This window comes from Vulpes vulpes, chromosome 1 (assembly GCF_048418805.1).
Source record: "Vulpes vulpes isolate BD-2025 chromosome 1, VulVul3, whole genome shotgun sequence".
Taxonomy (NCBI): Eukaryota; Metazoa; Chordata; class Mammalia; order Carnivora; family Canidae; genus Vulpes; species Vulpes vulpes.
This window is the reverse complement of record NC_132780.1, coordinates 25113066-25131544: the sequence shown is the minus strand read 5'-3', so window position 1 is coordinate 25131544 and position 18479 is coordinate 25113066. Positions and strand designations below refer to the sequence as shown.

Below are 18479 nucleotides of genomic sequence, written 5' to 3'. Positions count from 1 at the left end.
AGACAGAGAACAGATTAGTGGTTGCCAGAAGAAGGCAGGAGAGGCGGGGAAGGGGTGGGTGGTTGAGGGAGTTGGCTGTCACTATAAAAAAGCAGCACAAGGCATCCCTGTGATGCAGCTGTTGTTCTGTATCTTTGAATATAGTGGCAGTTACAGGGATTTAGATGGGATAAAATTTCATAGAACTAGATAAACACACACCCCATCACATGCACAAAAGAGCAAAGGGAAAACTGGTGAAATCTGAGTAAGATCACTGCATTGTGTTAACAAAAATACAGGGCTGGTTTAACAAGAAAAGAAATGTCATTTACCTCATATATGGAATTTAAGAATGAAAATAGATGAACATAGGGGAGGAAGGGGGGAAAAAAGAGAAGCAAACCATAAGACACGCTTGACTACAGAGAACAAACAGGGCTGCTGGAGGGGAGGTGGGCAGGAGATGGGCTAGATGAGTGATGGGTATTAAGGAGGGCACTTGTTGTGATGAACACTGGATGTTATATGTAAGTGATGAAAACAATACTACACTATATGTTAACACTATATGTTAACTAGCTAGATTTTAAACTTGAAACATTAAAAAAAATGACTGCACTTGTTGAGGTGAGCACAGGGTGATGTATGGAAACTGTATGCTATAACACTGTATGTTAAATAAAATTAAAACTAAAACTTAAAAAAAAAAAATCAAAGACTAAAAAAAACCCCAGATATGATCATCTTAAAAGATGCCCAAAAAACATTTGGCAAAAATCCAACATCCATTCCCAATAAAAACTCTCAGAAAATAAAGAATAGAAATTTGTTGTGCTGATAAAGGGCAGCTATAAAACTTACACTTAGGAGAAAGCATTCCCCAAAAGATTAGGAACAAGAAAAGGATGTCCACTCTCACCATTTAAATTCATCATTGCACTGGATGTTCTCGCCTGTGCAATGAGGCAAGAAAAAGAAAAATATACTGAATGTAAAGAAGTAAAACTTATTCACAAATAACACGATCATCTATGTAGAAAATGCTATAGAATTTTTGAAAAAAGCTATTAGGACTAAAAAGTAAGTTTTGGAAGTTTATCAGATACAGGATCCTTAACCATAAGTTAAATGTATTTCTCTAAACTTTCAACAGTTACAAACTAAACTTGAAAATAGCTTAATTTAAGTAGTATCAAAAATATGAAATATAGAGGGATAAATCTGACCAGAGATGTAAAGATTTGTATAATAAAAAATTATAAAACAAGGCTGACAGAAAGTAAAATGGAGAGATAAACAGTGTTCACATATTGGGTGATACAATGTTAATGATATTTAAAATGAGGTAGATTTAACTCAATCCAAATCAAAATCCCAGCAGGCTTTGTAAAGTTGCTGATTCTAAAATCCATATGGAAATACGAAGTATCTAGAATAATTAGAATAATTAAAATAAACTAAAAAGGAAAAAATGTTGGAGATTTATACTGAGTTCCAGACTTAAAAAGGTACATTAATCAAGACCATGTGGTACAGACATCAAAACAAAGAGGGGCGCCTGGTGACTCAGTGGGTTAAGTGTCTGCTTTCAGCTCAGATCATGATCCTGGAGTTATGTGATTGAGCCCCTTACTGGCCTCCCTGTTCAGCGGGGAGTCTACTTCTCCTTCTGCTCCTCACCCCATTCTGTCTCTCAAATAAATAAATCTTAAAAAAAAAAAAAAGAAAAAGGAATGGGAAAAAAAAAGTGCAGGGCCACCTAAGAGGCTCAGTGTTAACCGATTCGATTAAGCATCTGATTTTTTATATCGGCTTAGGTCCTGATCTCAGGGTCATGAAATCAAGACCTGTGCTGGGCTCCACACTGGGCATGGAGCCAACTTAAAAAAAAAAGAGTCCAAATATAGACCCCTTATACATTTGGTCAACTAGTTTACCACAAGGGTAAATAAGCAAATCAATAAAGAACAGCTTGGGCAGCCCTGGTGGCGCAGCAGTTTGGCGCCACCTGCAGCCTGGGGTGTGATCCTGGGGACCTGGGATCGAGTCCCACATCGGGCTCCCTGCATGGAGCCTGCTTCTCCCTCTGCCTCTCTCTCTGTCTCAATAAATAAATAAAATCTTTAAAAAAAAAAAAAAAAAAAAAAAAAAGAACAGCTTGCCTTTACAGTAAATGGTGCTGGAAAATCTGGGTATTTGTATGCAAAACAAACAAATGTACTTAAATCCAGAGCTGGTACTAAGTATAAAAATTTACTCAAAATATGGAGCTAAATATAAAATAAAAATTATAACACTTTTAGAAGAAAAAATATATGAAAATTTGTTTCACCTTAGATCAGGCAAAGTTTTCTTAAATACACTACCAAAAGTGAAATTCATTGAGATAAAAAACTAAATATTAGACTTCACCAAAATTGAGAATTTCTTTGAAAGACACTATTAAAAGAATGAAAAGAAAGCCATAGGGAAATATCTGTAAATCAAACGTCTGATAATGACCTACTATACAGAACATATGAAGAATTTTCAGAACTCAATAGCAAAAATATAAGAAACCAGTTTTTTAAGTGGGCAAAAGATTTAAGACATTTCACCAAAGACATACATACAGATGTAAAGATATACAGATGGCAAATAAGCACATGAAAAGATTCTCAACATCAGTCACTAGGTAAATGTCAAACAAAACACAGATGCCACTCTACAGCTATGTGAATGCCTAAAATTAAAATAACAATACCAAATTTTGACAAAGATGTGGAGCATCTGAACCCTCAGACTCTGCTGGTGGGAATGTGAATGGTAGGTATAACTTCTTTGGAAAACAGTTTTTGAGTTCCATGAAAAGCCTCTTATAACCTAGCCTTTCCAGTCCCAGATATTTATCCAAAAGAAATAAAAAACTTGTCATGAAGGTTCACACTTATTTTACTTGTATTCGTCAAAACTGGAGCCTATTTCACTGAGGGGGGGCACTTGGCAGGATGAGCACTGGGTGTTATGCTAAATGTTGACAAAATGAACTCCAATTAAAAATATTTTTTTAATTTTTAAAAAATTAAAAAAAAAAAACTGGAGGGATCCCTGGGTGGCTCAGCGGTTTAGCACCCTAGCGCCTAAGCGCCTTCGGCCCAGGGCATGATCCTGGAGTCCCAGGATCAAGTCCCGTGTCGGGGTCCCTGCGTGGAGCCTGCTTCTCTCTCGCCTGTGTCTCTGCCCCTCTCTCTGTGTCTCTCATGAATAAATAAATTAAAAAATTAAAAAATTAAAAAACAAAAAAACAAAAAAACTGGAGCCTATTTAAATGTCTTTCAATAGGTGAATGGTTAAATAAGTTGCAGTATCTATATAATGGAATACTATTCAGCAGTAAAAAGAAGTGAACTATAATACACACATTATGGATGGAATTCAAAATAATTATGTTGAGTGAAAGAATCTGGTATATATTCTGTATTATTTGATATTAATTCTGGAAAATGTGAACTGGTCTGTAATGATACAAAGTAGATCAGTGGTTACCTGGGTATTGGGGAGAGGGAGGAGAAGGAGTAAGACAGGGAGGGACAGGAGATAGGGATTATAATAACACACAAGAAAACTTTGGGGTGATAGATATACTTGGTATTTGGATTGTGGCAATGGTTTCACAGCCGTGCTTCATATGTCAAAACTTACCAAATTTTGTGCTGCATCCTGGACAAACTCTTACCCTTATTTCCATGGAAATAACAAGAATATATAGCAGCATTATTTAAAAGCCAAAAATTGGAAATATCCAAAAGAAGGGAACTGATAATTCAACTGCACTGAACTGAAATATTCACAATGAAATCAATATAACAGTTTTTAAAAGTATAAATCTACTCATTTTCACATGATTCTCACATTAAGGTGGTTAAAAAAAAATGTGTTCCAGAAGGATGTATATATTACAATACTATGTGCAGAGAAGTTTATAAACATGCAAAATGACACTATCTGGCTGAAGGACTCATCAAGTGGGGAAAGAAAGGCACATGAGAATGCTAGTGCAGAGGAGCAGGACACACCTGGAAAGAAGGTGCAGGGACTGTTTTCTGGTCTTTCATGTCTGTTTCTAGGCCGCAGGGAAGGCACACAGGCATCATATAATTCTACACACCCTGTTGTAATCTTAAATAATCCAACATAAAAGAAACAAGGTTATGGGGATGTGTGGGGTAGAACTGATGCACTAAGATGTTACCAGGTTAAGAAGAGAAATTGGACAGTGTCTCCCAGGGGCAGCAGACTCGGTCTCAGAGGGCAAACACTATGCAGAGTATCAGGCCAACCAATAAAAGCCCAAGAATGGGGAGATGAGAGAACTAGAAAAGGTGCTGGAAAAGAGATACCACATGAGTGGGATGAGGCTGCTGGGAGAGGGGAGGCTGCCAGGGATGCACTCTCTGGGTGAGTGGAGAAGGCATGGAAGGGAGGCCAGCAGAAGAGCCCTCCCCAGGAGCTCATGGGCTCTCCTTCCTCATCTGCTAAGTGCCTCACTGCCCGGTCTCCTACTCTGCCCATGCTTCCCACTCACCTGGACAAAGGTCCAGAAAACATTCGTTCTCCTCTCTCCAGGGCTCATCGCCTTGCTCCAGTTGTGTGATGAGTTTGGGTTTGGAAAAGGCAATTCCTGCTCACAGGGAAAGAAACCAAGGTGACCCTGGGTTAGTGGCTTAAGAGGCAATGGCAGAACTCAGTCAGCAGGTGAAGGCAAAAACCCAGAAGGGGGCCGGGCAGCAGGACGATGTGCAAAGGCTTGCCAGAGTGCTGAGAAAGGATGACTAAGGGGGGTGGGGATCCCGATCTACAGGCAGTACATTAACTCTCCTCTGTGGGTAAGTGAATACCAGTATTCCCAAATTTGAGGAAAGATCACTTTGGACAGAGGCCCAGCCTCGGAAGAGGCATGGCAATTCAGGGTCAGACCACACCTCCCCAAACACCTTTACTGTTTCAACTCTACAGAATCCAGACGTTCTCTGGGGGTATAGGGAAAATACTGCTTTTCTTTCTGAGCCAAAAGCATGGCAGCTGCTACATAAAACCCTAAGGTGCTCACAGGGAGTCTGAGATCTAAGACAAGCCATCCTTACCCAGCGACACCAAGTGGCTGTAGTTCTCCAGCATTACGTCCCGATACAGGGTCCTCTGAGCAGAACTCAGTAGCTTCCACTCCTTCTGGGTGAAGGCCACAGCCACATCCCTGAAGGCCATTACTGCCTGTAACATAAACACATTCCTGCTCACCCAGAAGCCAGCCACATGCACTAGTCAGCCAAACCCAAACCACTACCCAGGGCCAGGCAGGAAGAATGCTGGTGTGGGGCACCCCCGGGGGAAATTCACAGATCCTGCTTTTAACTCAAACTCTAGTGCCATGTGTTCAAGACTGTTAATCCCCTTCTCACATTGCTCATGGGTCTAGTTAAGGGTCCCCTCCTCTCTTCTCTTGGATGTCTGTGATGCTGTCAGAAACGCAGTTTTGATTAGCTATGTCGCTAAGTCTTGAAATCAGGGAGACTGATTTCTCCTTCTTATTAATTTTAAAGGTTATTTTAGCTAGTCTAAAACATGTCCTTTCCATATAAATTTTATAATCTTAATCTGTATCTACCAAAAAGCCTTATTGGAATTTTGACAATGTATTTAAACCTTTATATTTGTGGAGACCTAACATTTTTACTTTTGACTCTTCAAATCCATGAAAATGATGTGCCTCTCCATTTATTGAGACGTTAATTTCTTTCATCAGCATTTTGTGGTTTATAGCAGACAAATCCATGTTTTATTAGACTGATGCCTAAGAACTTTTTTTTTTAAAGATTTTATTTATATATTCATGAGAGACACAGAGATAGAGAGAGACACAGGCAGAGGAAGAAGCAGACGCCCTGCAAAGAGCCCGATGCAGCACTCAATCCCAGGACCCCAAGATCACAACCTGGGCCAAAGGCAGACGCTCAACCACTGAGCCACCCAGGTGGCCTAAGGATTTCTTTAAGTGAATTTAATGGTATTATATTTTTAATTTCAGTGACACTATGTTCACTGCTACGATACAGAAATACAATTGTTTCTGTGTTTATTTTAAATCCTGCAGCCTGGCTGAACTCACTTAGTTCTATGACTTTTTTTTTCCTCCTCCTAGATTTCTTGAGATTTTCTACATTGACAAGCATGGCATCTGCATATAGGGATAGATTTACTTCTTCCCTTACAATCTGTATGCATTCTATTTCTTCTTGCTTTATTACAGAACTTCTAGCATAATAAAGAATGAGTGGTAAAAGCAGACATCTTTGCTTTATTTTTCACATAAGGAGGAAAGCGTTATGTCTCCATGGTGAGATGCCATGCCATACCCACTGGGATAGCTATTACCAAAGAAAAGGGAAAGAAGAGGTTCTGGCAGAGTGTGAGAAAACACTGGAACTTCTGTGCATTTCTGGTGGGAAATGTAAACTGGTGTGGTTTCTGTGGAAGAGTCCTTTAACATGAAACGTACAAATGACCCTATGACCCAGCAATTCCATTCCTATCTATCTACCTCTCTATACTTGTATGCCAAAGTTACTAATGGCATTATCCAACAACAGCTCAAATACCTATCAATAGATAAATAAAGAATATGTGGTATATGCATACACTGGCATATATTTAGCCTTAAAAAAGCAAGGAAACTGATACATTTGACATCAAGGATTAGCCTTGAAAACACGCTAACTGAAATATGCCAGCAACAGGCCAAAAAGTGTACAGCAGGTATGCAGAATGGGCAAACCTTAGAGACAAAGTAAAATAGAGGCTACCAAGAGCTGAGAGGAGTGGGGAATGAGGAGTCAGTGTTTAACGGACAGTTTCTGTCGGGGAAGATGAAACAGTGCTGGAGATGGAGAATGGGGCCGGTTTCACAACAGTGCGAGTATACTTAATGAACTAATGTACTTATTGAACTGTACACTTATAGTTAAAAACAGTAAATTTTGGGATCCCTGGGTGGCGCAGCAGTTTGGCGCCTGCCTTTGGCCCAGGGCGCGATCCTGGAGACCCGGGATCGAATCCCACATCGGGCTCCCGGTGCTTGGAGCCTGCTTCTCCCTCTGCCTATGTCTCTGCCTCTCTCTCTCTCTCTCTGTGACTATCATTAAAAAAAAAAAAAAAAAAACCAGTAAATTTTATGTTATGTATAGGTCAGCAAAAAAAAAAAAAAAAAAGAAATGTTAGATAAGTAATCAGGAAAGGCCTTGCTGAGGGGAAAAAAAAAGATATAGATATCTTTGTAGATATCCGTATGCAAGTAGAGGAGTTCCCCTCCCTTCCTTCTGTTCTCAGGCCTTTTGTTCCCACTGTGGTTCTTGAATTCTGTCAAATAAATGCTTTTACTGCATCAGCTGATTCAATCATGTGGTGTTTTAGTCTGTTAATATGGTGGATTACACTAAATTTCAAGTATGGAACTAATCTTGCGTTTCTAAAGTAAACTGTACTTGGTAATAGCATAGGATTATTTTCTTTCTCTTTTTTTAAGATGAAGTATTTTAAAGATTTTATTTATTTACTCATGAGAGACACAGAAAGAGGGAGGCAGAGACACAGGCAGAGGCAGAAGCAGGCTCCACGCAGGGAGCCCGACGTGGGACTCAATCCTGGGTCTCCAGGATCATGCCCTGGGCGAAAGGGGGCGCCAAACCGCTGAGCCACCCGGGCTGCCGACATATGATTATTTCCTATCAACCTAACACCTGCTCCAGAGTGAGCTGGGAAGTGTTTCCTCCTGTCTATTTTCTGCAAGAAACCACATAGCACTGGTGTCACATCTTCTTTAAAGATTTGGGAGAATTCCACAGTAAAAACATCTGCGCCGATAGATTTCTTCTGTAGGAATTTTTAGATTGTAAATTGGACTGGAGAATTACAGAGCTGTTCAAATTACTCCATATTGGGTAGGTTTTGGTAGTTTGGGCTTTTTAAGGAAGCAGTCATTTCATCTAAGCTGTGAGAGTTATGGGTGGATATTCTTTGATGGCTTCAGAGTGTGTAGAGATATTGTTTCATTCTTGATATGGTCACTTGTGTCTACTCTTTTTCTTAGTCTTACTAGAGGTTGTTTCAATGTTATTTTCAGAAGAGCAGCTCTTTAACTGATTTTCTCTAGTTTTATTTTCAATTTCACTGATTTCTGCCTTTATCACTATTATTTCCTTCTATTTGTTTCCTCTGAGTTTATTTTGCTCTTATTTTTCTAGGTTCCTGAGTCAAGCTTATTGACTTGAGACTTTTTTTCATACATATTCAGTGCTACAGGCTTTCCTCTGAGGACTGCTTTAGCTGTATTCCACATCCTTTGATATATTGTATTTTCTTCTCCATTCTTTCATGTAGGTTTTTATTTCCCTTGAAACTCCATCTTGATGCATGGATTACTTAGAAGCATGTAGTTTATTTTGTAAGTGTTTATAGACATTTCTATCAACTCTCTCTCAACTAACTTCAGGTTTCATTCCATTGTGGTCTGAGAAACACCTTGTATGGTATCAATTCTTTACATTTGTTAAGACAAATTCTTATGTTTTATGTGTTGTTTTATGGCCCAGGATACGTCTATCTTGGTGTATGTTTCGTGGGTATCTAAAAAGAATATGTATCCTGCTCTTATTCTATAAAGATTAGATTTCATTGGTTGATGATGCTAACAAACTCTTACTGATTTGGAGTCTAGTTTTTCCATCATTGAGAGAAGGGTGTCGAAGTCTCCAATTGTTGATTTGTCTATTTCTTCTTTGCATTTTCCTCTTCACATACGGTGAAATTGTTATGTGATGCATACATATTAGGTCACTATCTTCCTGGAAATTGACCATTTATCACCTTCTGTGTCTGATGACTCTCCTTGTGCTGAAGTCTACCTTACTTGATTTAATATAGCTATTCCTGATTTAATATAGCTACTCCTGCTTTCCTTTAATATTTGCATGATGTTTCTTTTTATCCTTTTAACTGGCCTATGCTATATTTGAAGTTTCATTAGATAGCATATATGGTTTGTTGTGGCTTTTTTTTCTTATTCTACCCGTCTCTTTTGGTTGGTATATTAGATAATTTTGTTCTTTTTGGTTTGTTTTCTTTTTATTGACTTCTTTTGGGTTACTTGGACTTTTCCTTTAGAATTGTTTTTATTTATCCAGTGCTTTCTGTATACTTGTTTGTATAGGGTTTTTTTAGTGGTTACTCTAGGAGCTACCTTATGTACACATAACTAATCAGTCTACTGGTATCTTCATTTTCCAGTTTGAATGAAGTATATAGAAACTTTACCTCCCATTACATCTTTTGCCCTTCCAATAATTCTAAGTATTTCCTCTTTATTTATTTAGAATCACATCAGACTGTAATAATTTTTGCTTCAACCATCAAAATTAGTTTAGAAAATTCATGTGTAGGGACGCCTGGGTGGCTCAGTGGTTGAGCGTCTGCCTTTCACTTGGGACATGATCCGGGGGTCCCAGGACTGAGTCTCATGTCGGGCTCCCTGCATAGAGCCTGCTTCTCCTTCTGCCTGTGTCTCTCCTCTCCTCTCTCTCTCTTTCTCTGTCTCCCACGAATAAATAAAATCTTAAAAAAAGAAAATTCATGTGTAAAGGAGTGTTTCCTATATATACCCATATTTTCTCCATGTTTTCTTTCTTTCTGATTGTGTCGGGGTCCCCAAGACCAATCCCTGGTTTGATATTTACTAGGATATGCAAGATTCATCCACATAGTTTTACCCATGGCTACAACAAAGGGATACAAAGCAAAATCAGCAAAGAGAAATTGTACAAGAGACGAAGTCCAAAGGCAACCAGGAACAAACTTCCAAGAATCCCCTCCCAGTAGAATAACACATGACCCACTTAACTCCTCCACCAAGGACTTGTGACGTGTTAAATATTGTCTAACAAGGATGCTCATTAGAGGCTCAGTGTCCAACTTTTTTAGTGGGGTCTGGTCACACAGGCACTTTCAGCATAAACCCTACAGTTTGCATAGTTTTAGGCACGGTGAAACATCCTTATCAGTTCTGGGAATGGTGCTAACCCTCCAGAAATGCAAGATCCCAATGCCAGCCAACGGATAATCTTGCAAGCAGGATTTCCTAAGAATAGCCTGTTATGTTAACACTTTCCCACACACAGATGTTCCAAGATTCCCTCTTTTATGGTTTCCTTTTTGTCTATAAAATCGCCTCTATCCACACTCCTGGAGACAAATTCTCAGGTTTTTGTTTTTTTTTTTTTTTTTCAAGAATATCCAATTTCCCCTTCATTCCTGAAAGGTATTTTCATTTGGCACAGGATTTGAGGTTGGTAATTCTTTTCTTTCAGCACCTAAAGAACATCACACCCAACTTCTTCCACCCAACTTCTTTGGTTTCTAATGAGACATCTACTACTATTCCAATAGCTTTTCCTTTATGAGAAATGTGTTGTTTCTTCTTGGCTGCTTTCAAGATGTTTTCTTCATTTTTAGGCTTTAGAAGATTCATTATAAAGTGTCTTGGCATGGATTTCAGTGAGTTTGTCATGTTTGACATATGTTCAAATTTTTTGAATCTGTAGGTTTACGTCTCTTGCCAAATTTGGGTTCAGCCACTAATTCTTCTAATGCTTTTTCAGCCCAGCCTACTTTCTTTCCTTTTTCTAGAACTACAATGACACAAATATTAGATATTGTGTTATGTTCCCAGTTTTTGAGGCTCTGTTCATTATTTTTTCCCAGCATATTTTCTCCCTGTTGTGCAGAGTGGGTAATTTCCATTGTTCTATCTTCTAGTTCACTGATTTCTCTGTAACCCCTAATCTGGTAAGCCCATCTATTGAGCTTTACCTTTCAAGTATGTATTTTTCGTTCTGAAATCTCCATGTTTATTCATTGTATCTCTATTTCTTCAGAGGCTAATTTTTCATTAATCACATGTGTTTTAGTGTGGATCCCCGGTTGTCTAAGCACTATTTGTATGGACCATCCCTTTCCAATTGAATGATCTTGGCACTCTTGTCAAAAATCAATTGACCATATATGTGAAGGTTGTTTTTTTTTCCCCGCTCAAGCTCTCAGTTGTATTCCATTGTTCTATATATTTAAGTCAGTGAGAACCTATTTTGCCACTGTTTGTATTCTTGGTACTAAGTACTGAAATCAGGCAGTTGACTCCTCCAGACTTGTTTCTGCAAGACTCAAGATCCTGTGATATTCCAAATGAATTTTAGGATAACTTCTTCTATTTATGTTTTTTTTAAAAAAACCATGAATAGAATTTTGATGGGTATTGTTCTGAATCTATGGATTACTTTGGGTAGTACTGTCATTTTAGCAATACTAAGTCTTCCAGTCCATAAGCAGAGAAGTGTTTCCATATACCTAGGTCTTCTTTAATTTCCACGCTATTTTGTAGTTGTCAGTAAACAAGTCTTTTGCCTCCTTGGTTAAATTTATTGTTGAGTATTTGATTCTTTTAGATGCTATTGTAATTTGAAACTTTATTGCAATCTATTCTTTGGAATTTATTTTATTGGAACTTAAAAATATATGTATTTTCTATTTGGATAGTTTGTTGAAAACATACAGAAATAAAACTGGCTTTTTTGATGTTGATTTTGCATCCCACCACTTTGCTAAATCTATTTATTAGCTCTGACTTTTTTTTAACCTGTGTGGATTTTAAGGCCTTATGAATATGAGAGAATGTCTTCAGTGAAGAGATCACTTTACTTCTTTTCTAATTTGGATGTGTTTTCTTTTTTTCTTTTTTTTTTTAATGATTTTATTTATTTATTCATAGAAACACAGAGAGAGATTGAGAGGCAGAGACACAGGCAGAGGGAAAAGCAGGCCGCATGCAGAGAGCCCGACATGGGACTTGATGCAGGGTCTCCAGGATCACGCCCTGGGCTGCAGGTGGCGCTAAACCACTGCGCCACCGGGGCTGCCCTGTTTTTTTCTCACCAATTATTCTGGCTAGAACTGCTGTACTGTGTTGAACAGAAGTGGCAAAAGCTGGCATCCTTATTTCATTTGTGTTCTTCAGAAAAAAGCATTCAGTGTTTCACCACTAACAGTGTTAGTGTGGATTTTTCATATATGGCCTTGATCACATTGAGAAAGTTCCCTTCTATTCCTAGTTTGCTGAATGTTTTTTCATGAAAGGTATTTAGTTGTGTCACATGATTTTTCTTTTTTTAAAAAAAAATGTTATTCATTCATTCATGATAGACAGAGACTGAGGCAGAGAAATAGAGGGAGAAGCAGGCTCCTCGCAGGGAGCCTGATGTGGGACTCAATCCCCAGGACCCCAGGATCACACCCTGAGCCAAAGGCAGATGTTCAACAGCTGAGCCACCCAGGTGTCCCCGTCATATGATTTTTCAACTAAGAGATGATGAGTGATTTTTACCCTGCTGTCTCCTAATGTGGTATATTATAGAATTAATTTTAACATGTTGAAACATTCTTGCATTCTGAGAGTAAACCTCATTTGCTCAAGAAGTACAACTCTTAATATGCTGCTGAATTAGCTTTGGACATATTTTGGTGAAGATTTTTCCATCTGTGCTCAAAAGGGATATTAGCCTATAGTCTTCTTATAGTGTCTCTGTTTGAGACCTGGTATCAAAGTAATGCTGTCCTCATAGAATGAATTAGGAAGTATCTTCTTAAATCTTTTGGAATAGTTGGAGAAAGATTTTGTTAACTTTTTTTTTATATGTTTGGTAGAATTAACAAAGCCACCGGGTTGTGAGGTTTTCTCTGTTGGGAGGGTTTTTTTTAAAATTGATTTAATATCTTCACTATTTCTAGGTCTATTCAGAATTTCTATTCTTTCCTGAGTCAGTTTGGATAGATTGTGCATTTCTAAAAATTTATCCATTTCACCTTGGGTAGCCAAGTTGTTGCCATACAGCTGTTTTCTTATGTAAGTATTCCCTTATAACCCTTCTTACTTAAAAAAAATTGACAGTAATGTCTCCAAGTTCATTTTTTATTTTACTTATTTTGTTAGTCAATCTAGATAAAGGTTTGTCAATTTTGTTGATCTTTTTAAGGAACCAGCTTTAAGTTTTGTTGATTTCTCTATCATGTTTCTGTTTTCTATTTTATCTCATCTTTAATCTTTATTATTTCCTTCCTGCTTCTAGCTTGGGTTTAGTTTGCTCTTAAATTGTAAAATTAGGTTGCTGATTTTAGATCTTTCTTCTTTGTACATTATGCATCTATAGCTATAAAATTCCCTCTAAGCATCATTTTTGCTGTATCCCATAAGTTTTAGAATGTCGAGTTTTCATGTCTATTTGTCTCAGTGTATTTTCTACCCTCTCTTGATTTTTCTTCTTGGGTAGAATGGTTGCTTGAGTGTGCTACTTAATTTCCACATATTTGTGAATTTTCCACAGTTCTTTCTTTTTTTTTTAAATAAGTTTCTTTTTTTTAATTTATTTATTCAGAGAGAGAGACTGAGAGGCAGAGACACGGGCAGAGGGAGAAGCGGGCCCCATGCAGCAAGCCTGACGCGGGACTCAATCCTGGGTCTCCAGGATCAGACCCTGGGCCGCAGGCGGCGCTAAACCGCTGCGCCACGGGGGGTGCCCTCCAGAGTTCTTTCTGCTGATCGTTTCTAGTTTCATCCTACTGCAATCAGAAGTTACTTTGTGTGATTTCAATCATTTCAAATTCAAATTCACCTACCTTGTGGCCTAATAGATGTCTATGCTGGAAAATGTTTTAGGTGCACTTGAGTGAAATATTTACTTTGCTGTTGTTGGGTGGTGGTGGTGTGTGTCGTTTGCGTATTAGTTGCAACTGATATATAGTGTAGTTCAAATTGTGTATCTCCTTTGCTCTCCCATCTGGCTGTTCTATTCATTATAGAAAGGCGGGTATTGAAGTCTACACCCATTACTGTAGAACCATTTTTTCCCTTTAATTCTGCCCATTTTTACTCCGTATATGCTGAGACTATACTGCTAGGTATGCACATATTTATAATTGTTATATCTTCTCTCCATAGTGAAATTTTATCAACATATGATATTCTTTTTTTTTTTTTTTAATTTTTATTTATTTATGATAGTCACAGAGAGATAGAGAGAGAGGCAGAGACACAGGCAGAGGGAGAAGCAGGCTCCATGCACCGGGAGCCCGACGTGGGATTCGATCCCAGGTCTCCAGGATCGCGCCCTGGGCCAAAGGCAGGCGCCAAACCGCTGCGCCACCCAGGGATCCCAACATATGATATTCTTCTTAGTCTTTCGTGGGGTTTTTTTGTTGTTTTTTTAAAAGAAGATTTTATTTATTTATTCATGAGAGACACACACAGAGAAGCAGAGACATAGGCAGAGAAGAAGCAGGCTCCCTGTGGGGAGCCTGATGCAGGACTTGATCCCAGGATGCTGAGATCACTCAAAGCCAAAGGCAGACACTCAACCACTGAGCCAACCAGCTGCCCCCCTTCTTAATCTTTTGTAACTTTTCCTTTAAAATTGAAATATAATTGACACACAATATCCTCTTAGTTTCAATTGTACTTCATAGTGATTTAATATTTTTATAAATTACAAATATATCCCAATATCTAGTTACCATCTGTCACCAAAGATACTATAGTATTATGACTGTATTTCCCCTGCTATACAATGCATCCCCATGACTTATTTTATAACTAGAAATTTGTACCTCTTAATCCCCTTCACCTATTTGCCCACTCCTCAACCCCTCCCCACTTGGATAACAGGATGATAAGATTCAGGGTGTGCTAAGGATCCCACAGGAAGTGGCACAGTAGGGACAGAAAAATTGAGCCAGTGACACATTCCATTTTGGCCAAGAATGCTTCTCTATTAACATCATAAATGGTAAAGTAAAACACACAAAAGTTTTCTCTTACTTTAAGTAACACGCTGAATTAAATACACTACATAAACATTTTCCCTCAAAGGTATAAAACATTTGACAACTGAGGGACACACAGCTCTCAATGATTCTGATAACCAATCAATTTTAATTTGTACAGTAACATACAAATATCCACCATACGAACCCAGTACTAAGATCAAGTTCAGATCTTCTTGCAAAAAAATTCTATATTTGATATGACAATGAAAAACTGAATCCAATTGACACTATTTTTGTGTAACTAATAGAATCAACACAAGATAGCCCACCTGCTCTCTATTTAGGTGATTAGTAAATGTTAATTTTATCCAATTATGTCAAGTTCACCTGTTGCCTAATCTTACAGGTTAGAAAAATCTTTCCTTTAGGATATATATTCACTCAGTTACAGTTGATCTGTAACACGGGGCTACAGGGGTGCCAATCCACCATACAGTCACAAATCTGCGTATAATTTTTGACTCCCCAAAAACTTAACCAATAGCCTATGATTAACCAGAAGCCTCACTGATACAATGAATAAACATATATTTTATGTTACGTATATTATATACTGTATTTTTACAATAAACTAGAGAAAAAAAGTATTATTAAGAAATTCATAAGAGAAAATACACTTAAAGTGCTGTCCTGTATGTACTGAAAAAAATCCACATACAAATGGACCCACACAGTTCAAACCCATATTGTTCAAGGATCAACTACTATTTATTTCCTAATCCTTGATTTTGACATGGCAAAATCCTCAAAATCCTTCAAAATCCAGCTTGCTCCAAGTTCAGGCCCACAATCCTCAGCCTAGCTTTCCAGATTCTGGCGATTTGGCTGTCCAGGCTCAGAGCAGGTGAAGGCAAAGCCTTCAGGGGACAGGAAAGGAATGAGTGAAGCAGTCTCCTCAGCCTTGGGGTCTGGGAGTGAAAGTGAGTACAACCACACTGTGGAGACACTGGCTTCAGCTATTTGTCATCTGCCAAGAGAGTGGACTCTGGAGAGTGGTGAATGAACGACCTATTCTCAGAGAAGTTGGCAATCTACACTTTCAGACATAATCTTCCAATTTTTAAGTGTGGAAAATTCATTTAATATAAACTACTGGGGGCGCCTTGGTTGCTCAGTCACTTAAGCGTCCACCTTTGGCTTAGATCATGATCTCAGGTCCTGGGATTGAGCCCCGCATTGGGCTCCCTGCTCAGGGGGGAGTTTGCTTCTTCCTTTCCCTCTGTGTTCTCTCTTGTTCTCTCTCTCGAGTAAAATAAAATCTTAAAAAAATATATACACACACACACACACACACAATTTATGTATATGTGTGTGTGTATGTATGTGTGTGTGTGTGTATATATATATAAAACGCAAGACTGGCCAAACTAAATGTATCCTGAGTCACAAGCAGACAGACAACAGGTCAGCACCCTCACCACCACACAGAAAACTAATGTGACTAAAGGCCACTGGCTGCTCAAAGCTTTCTAAATGAAGAGGGATGGCCTGCCAGTCACCCGGTTTCTGAGACACAGCAGACTTCCTGTCATACTCCCACTGGAAGTTCTTCAACCTGCCAAGTCCATCAGGGGCAGCTCAGACAGCTCGGAAGAGAGCTGTCTCCTAAAAGTCTTCCTTCACTTTTTTAGGCCTTGGGAATCACTGGGCATGTAAGCATGTATGTCCATGCTTACGTGCCCAGTAAGTATCTGTATCTTAATTGTGATTACGGTTTGCTACTTGGTGAATGCCTGAGTCATGAATAGGGCAGAGGAGTCTGAGAAAAGGTTCCAGGCAAGATGGGCCACACCCCCAAAATCACGGCCAGATAGGACCTAACACCATCAGGGCAGCCCCAGGACTGAGAAAGGCAATCAGTCCATCCTGTAAGAACTAAGAAAAAATTTCAGGACTCACCTCATCCCTGGTTGTCAGGAGCCCTGGGGCCATATTCCTGGTCAGCTGAGTGCTGTTCCTAGATGGCAGAGCTGAGGAAAAGAACAGAGGTGAAGGGGTGCTCTGGAGAAGTACCCTTCCACTAGCCTCCCAGCTCAGCGGGGGAGCACAGATAAGGCAAGCAGGTTGCAGGGGGCATCAGAGCTGCCCATTTGTAACCAGTGTCCTATTTTTAAAAAGGGCCCCCAGAGTCAGATCAGCAGGAAGCTCAGTCCCAATCTCAAGTTAGGAATTAAAGCCCAGACCCCTGCAGGTAGATGAGATTTTTCTCACTGTGGGGACTCTATTAAGGACAGGGCCTCAGAGTAGGCACAGGAGAGCACTCATGGTGAGAGACAGTCACCCATCAGAGGGAAAAAAGAAATTCCCCACCCACATCTGCCCTAAAGCCAAAGGGCAAGTCGCAGGAAACCCAACCAGAAAGAGTGCTACAGGTCTCCAAAGAATGCAGATTGGGGGGGGAGGGGGAGCCAGGACAGGGACATGAAGAAGGGTTGGTGCCAGCATCTGGCTGCCCCTCTACCCCCATTTATATATCCAAGATTGAGTTCCCAAGATATTAAATGTGATTTGAAATTTAAGAAATTTAAGAAGTCAGCACATGGCCCAGGGCTTCAACAAGCCAGTGTCATGAAGAAATTATTAAGAGGAGAGACTTTCCTGAATGCAAAGATTAAATAACCATTCTTCGGTTATGATTATTTGCTTTGGCCAGGTCCTAGTTTGCACAAATGAACTAGAAAGCATTTGGGGGGTTACAGAGGATAGTTCAGGATGAACCGGGTATTAGAGAACCACTGTGAACACTGGGAGCTATGATCACGATACTCTGCACATGGGAAAAACAAGCTGTTACTAAGAAATGGTGCTGAAATACTGAGGGGCAAATTGACATATGTGTAATCTTTTTAAAATGTGAAGCTTTCAACAAGTTAAGAACATGAAAAGAGAGAACTCTGATGGAATAAAGGGGACTTTAGAGACCCAGCAACCAAATGCAACATGTGGAGACCATGTTAGCAGTTTTGAGCAATCCAGGAAATATGAACATTGGCTAGATGTTAGAGAACAGTAAAGAAGTGATACTAATTTTGTCAGGCTCAAGTTAAGAACAGGCTGTGCTGACAGCCTCTGCAGATAACTGTGGTTGTGCTTAAAGAAAGAGTGGAAAAGCCACCACTCATACCCTGCTGGGTGCTGAGAAAGTAGCTGCTATCCCTGAAGGTCAAGAACAAAGCAAGGATGTTCCCTCTCGCCTCTCCTATGAGCATCACACTGCAAGTACGAGTCAATATAAAATAAGAAAAGATTCACAGATGGGAAAGAAGAAACACAATAATATCTTTGTCTGCAGATGACCTGATTGACTATTTAGAAAATACCAAAGAATTAACAAGAAATTTCTGGCACTACTAACAAGTGAGTGTAGCTTCAGGATACAAGGTTATTATACAAAAATCGATTGCTTTCCTACGTTCCAGCCAAGAACAAACGGGATTTTAAATTCAAAACACTACAACATTTATATTAGCACCCAGAAAATAAAATACTTAGATCTAAAACAAATTTGTATAAAATCTCTATGAGGAAAACCACAAAAT

The 18479-nt window shown here is 39.1% G+C and overlaps 1 protein-coding gene and 1 pseudogene across 10 annotated transcripts in view; both read right to left on the bottom strand.

Moving 5' to 3' along the window:
* Window positions 1-4110, bottom strand: part of LOC140599306 (large ribosomal subunit protein uL24-like) — a 38635-nt pseudogene extending 34525 nt beyond the window's left edge.
* The window catches only part of ZNF169 (zinc finger protein 169), a 45814-nt gene that overhangs the window by 16666 nt on the left and 10669 nt on the right, over window positions 1-18479 (bottom strand). For 8 of the 10 annotated variants that reach the window (XM_072760833.1, XM_025984477.2, XM_025984479.2 and 5 more), the window contains 3 exons: window positions 16840-16910; window positions 5106-5232; window positions 4547-4642 (listed from right to left, as the gene is read on the bottom strand). In XM_072760833.1, coding sequence (XP_072616934.1) covers window positions 4547-4642; window positions 5106-5232; window positions 16840-16872 — 256 coding nt within the window. In that variant the 5' untranslated portion in view covers window positions 16873-16910. The remainder of the gene's footprint in view (window positions 1-4546; window positions 4643-5105; window positions 5233-16839; window positions 16911-18479) is intronic. The other 2 variants (XM_025984480.2, XM_072760854.1) reach the window with 1 other exon arrangement.